At 43.6% G+C, this 10192-nt stretch overlaps 1 protein-coding gene across 1 annotated transcript in view; it reads right to left on the bottom strand.

The window, feature by feature from the left end:
- The window catches only part of LRRC9 (leucine rich repeat containing 9), a 74621-nt gene extending 64926 nt beyond the window's left edge, over positions 1-9695 (bottom strand). Inside the window, exons 1-5 of the mRNA XM_029912099.1 lie at positions 9619-9695; positions 5738-5956; positions 4990-5130; positions 2562-2625; positions 1861-1931 (exon numbers count right to left, since the gene is read on the bottom strand). Coding sequence (XP_029767959.1) covers positions 1861-1931; positions 2562-2625; positions 4990-5130; positions 5738-5956; positions 9619-9672 — 549 coding nt within the window. The 5' untranslated portion in view covers positions 9673-9695. The remainder of the gene's footprint in view (positions 1-1860; positions 1932-2561; positions 2626-4989; positions 5131-5737; positions 5957-9618) is intronic.
- Positions 9696-10192: the final 497 nt, after the last annotated feature.

Consider the following 10192-nt stretch of genomic DNA (forward strand, 5'->3'; position numbering starts at 1 on the left):
GGGGGGGGCCACAGTTGTGACCCCTGGTGGACAAAGTCCAAGCTCTAGCAGGCTGCCCCATCCCCTCCACAAAGAAGCAAGTTCACTATTTCTTGGGATTAGAGGGGTACTGTCAGCAATTCATTCCAAACTTTGCTACCATTGCTGCCCCTTTGACAGACTTGCTCAAAAGACCTGCACCCAAAAGGGTCCGTTGGACCAAAAACGATGACAAAACATTTAGAACAGTGGACCTCAAACTAGGGCCGCCGCTTGTTCAGTGAAAGGCCCTGGCGGGCCAGGCCGGTTTGTTTACCTGCGGACGCAGCAGGTAAACAAACCAGCCCGGCCCGCCAGGGCCTTTCACTGAACAAGCGGCGGCCCTAGTTTGAGAACCACTGATTTAGAACACTACAAGACCAGCTGATCCAGGAACCAGTGCTATTCCACTCAGATTTCTCAAAGCCAGTTCTCCTGCAAACAGACATGTCTGAGGTCATGCTTGGAACTGTGCTATTTCAAGATGGAGAGGAAGCTTAAAAGGGAGCAACTCAGCTCAGTACAGGGAGGAAGTCAGACCTACCCTAAGGGCTCCTGAACAACAGTGCCAAAAAAGCCTCCCTGTGAGAAAGAAGACTGCCTGCTCAGCCTGGTTGAAGCTGAAGGTTTAGTTGTCTTTTCTTTTGATATCTTATATTGGTCTTGGAAACATTGGGGGAGATGGATGGTAGGAAGTGACCCAGGGAGGTAGCTTTGGGTGCACTCCAGAGTACCTGACACTGTTGTCTCTCATAGGGCCCTGGATTGGAGCCCGGTGGAGTGGGAGGGCCTGGGCTCCCCTACCAACTGCCCTTTGTTGCGGGGGCATAAGCCTCGTTTCCACTGCATCCCACCACCCTGTAGTGAGGATAGCATAAGGACTCTGAAAACCCTGAGGTGAGAATAAGTCACATACAAGGGTTTGAAACTGGACTGAAAGCCCTTCCCACTGGGAGGTGAGAGACTGGAAACTGGGTGTGCTACCCACTAGACTACCTGGCCCTCTGAGGACTATTACATGTCCTGTCCCCTCCAACGTGTCCCTGTCCCAATCCTGTCTCTTCCCCATCCCTAGCTCCTTTAGTCCCATTCTCCTCACCTACTAGTCTTATTCTCCACCCAGGCTTCTCATCCCAGTTTCCTCCCACTCCAGGCTCTCTTTCATAGTCACAGTCCCCTTACCTTCTGAGTCCGACCCCCACTCTCAGTCCCCTTACCCTGTGCCAGTTCCCCAGAACTTCAATAGGTACAATGACACACCCTTCCAGTTGAGCCTGCAGTGACTCATCCGTCAGGCATTCTGCAGCAGCCTATCCCAGGTCAGATGAACCCCCTCAGGCACAGGAATTTCACTCTCACTGCCAGAGCTGCAAGTTAGTCTGTGCAACAGCACCACTCATCTAGGAACCCTCCTGCTCCCTTGCAGTGTTACAGACGCCCTAGGTTTCCAGCCTGTCCTCAATCCTGTCCCAGTCCAAGCCGTGTTCCAGCCTGCTTCAGCCTTGTTTGGGCCGTTTTAACCTTGCTCCAGCCCTGCACCCACCTCCTGACCCTCACACTGACTCCAACCCAGCATCAGTCTTCGGCCTGCTTCTGGACTCTGACTAAGATCCTGATTTGGCTTGTCTATGGATTCTGACCCAGGGCTTGTCCCCGGGCCCCAGTTTCAGCACTGCCCTTGGCCCAGCCTCAGCTCTACATCTGGCTTCAACCCTTGGTACCTGTCTTCGACCACCACTCCAACCACCAGGACTGATCAACTAGAATCCAGAGCCTGATTGTTACTGAGACTGAGGTGACAATTAAAAGAACATAAAAATGAAATGTGAAGCCTCAACATACCTTGAAGGAACATATTCTGTTACCAGAGAGGTTTAATCTTTCCAATTGTTCATTGGGGTCAAAGCAAGTTCCTAAAATAAAACACAAGGACAAACATAATTAAAGAGAACATGGTTGCACCTACTGTACTTGGTGAAGTACACATTTTCATCAGACATATAAGTTTTAACCACAGACTATAATTACACAAGATTATAATTCATTATTACAAGTGAATAAATCTTATGCAGAGCAACCTTTTCTTTTTCCACTCAAAACTAAACCTAACATAAAAAAGAATGTGAGAAAAATTAGCAGATTTACTAGTTGCTGTTTAAAAAAATATACAGTGCCTGATTCTACTCTCACTTAAATCAATAAAGACTTGATTCTCATATACACTAAAGCCCTTTTACCCTACTCAGGCAGTATAAAGGAGCCTTAAAGTGGGTGCACATTCCATTGATATCCATTTTAAGGCTCTTTTACACAGCCAAAAGAGTGTTAAAGGGCTTTAATGTAAATGAGAATTAGGCCAGGAGAGTTTTGCCACTGGTTTCAGTAGGAGCGGCAATGGGCACACAGGGCTTGATTCTGCACCATTCAAGTCAATAGGTGTTTTCCGTGGATTTGAATGGGAGCAGAATCAAGCCCATATACAGATTTCACAGCAGTAAGAATTACTATGCAGAAATGCCAGGTGTCAAGTAAATATCACCTACCAATTTTATGTATTAAGTTTCCAGCCAGATTGAGCTCCTTTAAATTCTGCAGAGTGTGCAATCCCTGTAAATATTTGAAAAGGTAAAGTTTCAGTCTAATACAATATTGCAAATAATGAAGTTCCTATAGACTAAAAATCGGAAGGCAGATCATTCCAATGTAAGAATAATTTGGAAAGGGTTTAGTCACATTTTTATTCAACAATATTAGCTTTTATTGTAAGCTTCATTTTGTTCTGGCATGTAAATAGACAATGAATGCTGCTCAAAATGAATTACTTTGGATAGCCTTGTAATTTATACTAAAATTAAAAATAAACTTAGTCTGGCAGCTTTTTAGCTTCACAACTGATAATCAAAAACCTAACAGAATGATGCCCCATGTCATGGGTATTCACTAACTTTTGGCTTCAGCCCATATCTCAGCCTTGGGACATTACAGTGGGATGCAGTAGTGATGTCAATCATTTCTGCGTGTGATGGAGATCATAATGTCCTGGGATGAGATGCCAGCATTATTTATTGTGACCCACCTAATAAATAAAAATGTTAATGTATTGTCTCCTTTCATTTTGTTCTTCCTGAGCCCTAACTCTTCAGTCACTACTTTCTCTCTCATTCTCCACAGCACTAATCTCCCCTTCTTCTTATCTTATCCTCTATTTTATCATTCCCTACTCCTATCCTCCGCCACTGTAATCTCTCCAGTATTCTATTATCTATCCATTCCCATCAGCCTTTCCTCTTTCTCCATTAATGTCCATGAATAGATTGGGTTTAAATGGAGTCTAGAGCTATCAAAAAAGTGGGTTGTCTCAGACTCCAGATCAGCCCCATTCTTCCTCTCATTAGGATTCACACCTGTTTTCCTTCCACTTCTCATGCAATCTCCTATGGCCAGGGTACTTCAACATGCATCAGCGAGTTGTGTGGTGTGCTGCCCACTTTACTCCTCTACCTCAGAATTTCTGTTTCCTGTGAAGCTCTCTGAACATAGTATCCAAATTCCAAGACTCCTGGTTTAATCTGCCCTTGTCAATTTCTTCCTTCTCTCTAAACCTTCATCTTAGCCTAGAATCTCCCTCCTTTTGCTGTTTCTCACACTCATATGACGATGGGGATTGAGACTCATCTCTTCTCTCCACCTTGGGGGAGACAGGCAGGTGTGTCCTCTTCTGGCAGAAGGATGTATTTATGCCTTTTTTCCTCCCTTTACAACACTCTCTGACCGCAAGAGCTCTCACTTGCTCTGTGATGAGCACTCCATCCTAAAGATTAGCAGTGGACTGGCATCCATTTATTTTGTAGAACTTGTGCATATGAGCTACTTTGACATAACGCCATGAGGAAAGGAAACGGTAACTGCAAAATGTTCTTCTGATATTACCAAGTGATAGCAAGGACCACAAGGCACATGGATGTGCTAAAGGCTGCAAGTGCCCTTGGGCTGTAAAGTGAGTGGCAAGGTCAAATGTTCTTAATTTTTAATAGATTCTGCCTTTTTTCACTTATCAGTTTATTATGCTGAAAGTGGCTGCCTTTTGCTAACTAGAACTCTAAGGGTCCAATCCAGCAAAACAGATTAGTGACTCTTCAAGCTGTGCAAAATCTAATTTCAGGGAACTAGAGTAGATCGGACAGCAAAGGCCTCTGCAAAAGAGCTCTTCTCCTCCTATGCTCTCTACTTCTCAGTCTTGAGTTCTATTATTTTCTGCCAACCAGAGCTATTTAGCCCATGCAGTAGTCGTACCCAGCACTAGTGCTGTTAGGTCAGAAGAAATGGGCAGATTCCCAACTTTGGGGATTTTTTTTTTAACTGGAAGAAGTTATGTGAGGGCTGAGGAAGCAGAAGGCTTCCTGTATCAATCACCCACATCACTGAAGACTTCAGAGCAGCCCTCCTCCTCTTCTCCATTGGATCACCATTTTCTGTGGGATGTTTGAAATAGTCTTTTGGCTTAATGGGCCTCTAACTCTGACTGATGGCTTGTTCCCATATTTCTCCTCCTTGAGACAGTTTTAGGTGGCGGGGTTTTTTTGTTTTTACCTTTTTTACTAAAAATGATTAAAATGGAAATTAAATTGCAAAAAAAGCATTGACAGAAACCTGCAAAAACAAGAAAACTCAGATTTAAAGTTCAAGTCCCTTCCTGAAATCACCTTGGTACACCTAGGAAATGCAGAGGTCTCAGAAAAGTGCGTGATTTTATTTGTTATGTATACGCAGCATACCATAGCATATGCCATTAGTTCTTGATGTTTCAGCCCTAACTCTTTATGACTGTGGGTTTAAATCAGACCTTTTTGTGGTTCAATAGTCTTAAAAGATAGCCTAGTTTATAAGTTGTATTCAGATACTATAGGATCCATGTGGTATAAATAGAATGGATTAGCTAGAAGGAATTCAAAGTGGGAAAAAAAGTCTCACCTGTATCTCCTTAATTTGGTTATTGTTCAACCAAATTACCTCCAGCTTCATTAGGGTCTCCAGATTTTCAATTGTCGAAATTTCATTGTAGTACAGGTAAAGCTTTTCCAAATTAGTGCAGTGTTGTAGACCATCGATTTTCTGCAGTAGAGGAAGATGTATTAGTTCTCAATGAACAACAAGGAAGAAAGGCATCCTGCTCATTAACATTCTGTATATCTATACAGAAAACTAGAGAGCAACGTGGCAAGGCAGTCTTAGAGGGCTTAATTCAATGCTCATTATATCAATGAAAAGACTCCCACTGACTTCAGTGGGCTTTGGATATGGCCCACAAAGAAAAAGCAGTAGCTGCTGGAGCACTTCTTGATGAATGTTGAAGTGGTTCTTTTAAAACGATATAATTTTCAAGAAAACATTTTTCTTACCAGTTTCCTAAAAAATGGTTTGTCAGTTTTTTAAAAGTTGTTTTAGAAACACAACAATGGGGTTCCACAATGCAAGAATATTAAAATTATCAAAAGAGGTAACGTGATCATCTAAAATAGAATCTATTCTGATTTAACAACCGGTGTGATTACAGATAATAGAGGGCCAGATTCTGAACCCCTTACTCACAGTGAGTAGTACCTTACTCCTTGAGGTAGGCAGATTGACATCAGTGGGACTACCTGTGGAGGAATGTGCTATTCAGTGTAAGTAAGGGAATCAGAATCTGATGAGTTACCTGAAAAGAAAAATCACTTACCGTTAAGCAACATTCAGCAATCCATAGGTTTTTGAGTAATGGACAATACTCCAGGTCTGAAATCTTCTGAATGCTTTGTCCAACAAGAGTGAGAGTTGTTAAATTTGGGAAAAATGACATGCCTACTATCTCGGGATAACCTGAGAAAAACATCTCCAGTGTAGATGTTTCTGGTCCCTCTTGATCAATTTTCTCATAAGACAATCCATTGGAAGTGCACTGCAAATAAAACACAACTATTATTGCTCTTTTTATTTCTCTGATATGAAAAATGCATTTTGGAGGAGAATGCCCAACTCCCACTGAAAGTCAATTGGAGGTAGGTGCTTAATTGTCATTTGTGCCCTTGAAAAGTCCCACCCCTCCTGCCCCCATCTTCAAATATGTATGCAACTCCGTAAAGTTTTTGGCCACATATTATGTTTAGTTTTTCATTCACAAAAGACAAAGTTCAGCACTAGCTTCAAAATGCACCTTCTGTTTCATTATCAAAATATCCAATTGCATCCAAATGTACCGTATATACTCGATCATAAGCCAGTTCGTTTATAAGCCGACCCACATGATGGATAAGTAAAAATGGAAAATTTTTATAACCCGTTCATAAACCGACCCTATAATTCAGGGGTCAGCAAACTTTGGCTCCCGGGCCATCAGGATAAGTCGCTGGTGGGCCGAGATGGTTTGTTTACCTCGAGCGTCCACAGGCACGGAGGTAAACCTAAGTAAACAAAGTGTCCCGGTGTGCCAGCTGCTTACCCTAATGGGCCGGGACAGCAACAGGTGGGGAAATTTTTTGGGGGGGAGAAGCTGGGAGTCAGGGGAGTAACCCCTGTGACCACCCCCCACGACCCCACCCCTAGCACTCTCCCCTTCCCATCCCTTCCCACCTTTTCTGGGGAGGGCTAGGGGAGGATGTCTCTGACCTGGCTGGAGCTGCTCTGGCAGGCTGGGCTGCACAGCCGCAGCCTGCTCCGGCAGGCCAGACCGGGCTCGCGGCTGCAGCATGTTCCATTGGGCTGGGCCGGGCGGCACAGTTGCAGCGTGCTCCGGCGGGCCATGTGGCGCAGCCACAGCCTGCTCTGGGGTGCGGGGCCGAGCGGCAGGGCTGCAGCCTGCCAGCCCTGGAGCTGCAGCTGCTTCGGAGGCTGGAGGGTGGCCAGAAGCTGAGAGACTCTGGCCCTACCTCTTCCCTTCTGTCGCTGCTGGCTGTGCTTCTTCTCCTTGCTCCCTCCATTGGGGGGAGGGGGGGGGAGAAGGGCTGTGTCCCACATCTCCCTCTCTATACCCGTTCATAAGCCGACCCCCTTCTCTGGTGCGTCCCTTTTTTACTAAAAACATTCGGCTAATGAACTAGTATATACGGTAATTATAAAAAGCACCAAAATACATTTCCATTTAAACTATATTTATATGATAAAAGGAATATATGGTGTAGTGCAGGGGTCCCCAACGTGGCGCCCGCCAGGGCGTCTAAGTGTGCCCGCATACTGGCCGGCGGACGAGCATCTGCTGAAATGTCACCGAGAAGCAGCGTCATCCAGAGGCGTCGCCGCCGAAATGCCACCGATTCGGTGGCGATGCCTATTGACGTTGCCGCTTGTCGGTGGCATTTCGACGGATGCTCGTCCGCCGCCACAGTCCTCCGTGGCTCGTCGTCTGGCACCTGCCAGACAAAAAAGGTTGGGGACCACTGGTGTAGTGGATCAGTAAGCTATTTTTTCAGTTCTGGAGTATCTGGTTCAAATGAACTATAGGGTACATCTACACTGCATGCTTCTTTCAGCGGCGTGTAAAGTATATACTTGGGTAGCCCCCCCACCACGGATATAAACAGCAGCGTAGATAGGGAGACACTTGTTAGCAAGTGTAAGGAAAAGGCCTTTTCCTGTAGCCATATTGTAAGGCCTAAGACCTTTGTCTGCAGCCATATTAAGAGAGCAGCAGCCAAGAAGCAGAAAGTCGCATTCTCATAATCCATCTAAATTACATTAAAACAATGTAACATCAGGCTGTTAAGAAGGCGATCCTGTCCTAATAGTACCCACCATCACCAAATAAAGAAACAGATCTTAAGGTGGTTAAAGAAAACTTAGTTTGACAGCATTCTGTCCGGCAAGCAATCACTTATCAATAGTTGTGGTTGTAAAATCCCCATTTTTTTGTCTTTATGGTCCCCACTTCTCTATTGTTTATCTGTGTGGTCTCTGTCTGGTTCTCTCATTGTTTCTGTCTGTTACATAATTAATTTTGCTGGTTGTAAATCAATTAAGGTGGTGGCATAGGATTGGTTAGAGAATTGTTTAGAAATATTTTAGTAAAATGATTGGTTAAAGTATAGCTAAGCATGACTCAAGCTTCACTATATAAACTGGGGTCCAAAAGGAAGTTCTTGGGAACCAACTCCAGGACACAGCCACAAAATCAGAGCTGCCAGACCTCAACACCCTGCCAACCACACCGTGCAGAAGCTGGAATCCCCCAGATGACCTGATCCTGACTGGCCATCAATAAAGTTAATCTGCCTTATTGGGAGTGGTGAGCATTGTATATGTAGCGTGTGCATTCTGTTTTGGTAACTGTTAATAAATAAAGATTAAGTAGGATATTACTGTGTAAGGCTCTTTCACTAGTAAAAGACCCCACAAAGTCACAGAGTATAAGATTACGAGCCCACAGAAGGGTAACGGTGGTTGCCTAAATTAACAGGGTTATGCCTGAGTCCGGGGAACAGGATAAAGGTCGGTGCCCCTAGAGTGTGAGTAAGATAATTTTGAACGGGTAACATAAGTAAAGACATGCCTGATGGGTGTGGAGATATACACGAGTACATACCCTACGTGGCTCTCTACTTGCCCAAGACATGCCTCCCCATCTACACTACTGTTTTTAGCAGAGTAGGGTCCTGCTGCCTGCCTGCTGCTGCTGCAGCCTTTCCCCACAAAGAAATACTCCTGCTGGAGCCCTTCTCCACAGCTGGGAAAGACTCAGGCAGGGGAATGCCTTTCACATGACACATGTACAAACTACAGCATGGACGCAGCTTGCTATTGACTGCAGCATGTAGCTACACATACCCTTCATGCCACCACCAGTGTAGCTATAGTAAAGACAAGTCTCTGTCCAGAAAACAAAAATTACATAAAATTTCATTAAAATTCTAAACATGACAAAATAGCAAAACACGACTTTTCCAAGAAAGAATAAATACTGTGGAGGCTCTTCCTTCAGTACCTACCAGGTAAAACTCCCATTAACTTCACTAATGACCTGATCCAGCTTCCAACTGAGTCATTGGCAAAGCTTCCATTGACTTACCTGGTTCAAAATAGGCTTTAAGAACTTGTCTTGATTAAAGGCTGCTGGGTTTATTTTGTTCACTTACGTTACTAAAGCTTATTTCCATATATTTGAATATCTCTGCACTATACTTCACAACAAAAAGGGACAAAGGGAAAATTACCTTGAAATTCTGCTTCTCTGACTATGTCCTCTTGCAAGATTCTCACTCCTGGGATTTTTCTTCTTAGCATGGGACTAGTGGCCCTCCCATCATTCATAAGGTTTTTGACCCTTGCAGACCCCTGTTATCATTGTATGCCATGTACTGCCCTCTGAACAGTCCAGGAGTGAGAATCCTGCACTGATGGTATTTTTAGAGAAGTATATATTACCACATAGTTTTGGCAAAAATATTAACAGTGACTTGGTTTTAGGGTGACCAGATGTCCCGATTTTATAGGGACAGTCCCGACATTTGGGGCTTTTTCTTATATAGGCACCTATTACCCCCCACTCCCAGGCCCGATTTTTCACATTTGCTACCTGGTCACCCTACTTGGTTTTGTTATTTTTTAACTCTCAAAATATCAAAAACTTACCAGCTCTTTAATTATTTCCTCTGTGTTCTGGCTTTGGTTATCACTTTGGATCATTTTCTGAGTATTTAAAAGTAATAATCATAGTAGAGTATCTGCTTGAAAGAATGACAATATAATTATCTGTTGTGTATCCACCCACATAATTTAAAAGCCACAGAATTTCAAATACATTTTTTTTTGGGGGGGGGGGATCTCAGTTCCAAATAGATACAGTTCCAACAGGTGTGTCTTTCACAGGATCACAGTTACGTTAATGGAAGAAAATTAGCAATGTTTGGAATTATTAGTTTTTTATTTATATTCATAGATTTTAAAGTCAGAAGAGACCACCGTTTTTAAGGTTGATCATCTAATATGACCTCTTGTATAACACAGACCAAAGAATTTTATCCAGTTACCCCCGTAATGAACCTGATAACTCATGTTTGACTAAAACATGTCTTCCAGAAAGCATCCAGTTTTGACTTGAAGACATCAGGAGATGGAGAATCCACTACTTCCCTTGATAGTTTGTTCCAATGGTTAATCACACTCACTATTAAAAATGTGTGCCTTATTTTGCCCTTGAATTTGT

This window comes from Terrapene carolina, unplaced genomic scaffold, assembly GCF_002925995.2.
Source record: "Terrapene carolina triunguis isolate 2854851 unplaced genomic scaffold, T_m_triunguis-2.0 Scaffold189, whole genome shotgun sequence".
NCBI lineage: Eukaryota > Metazoa > Chordata > Testudines > Emydidae > Terrapene > Terrapene triunguis.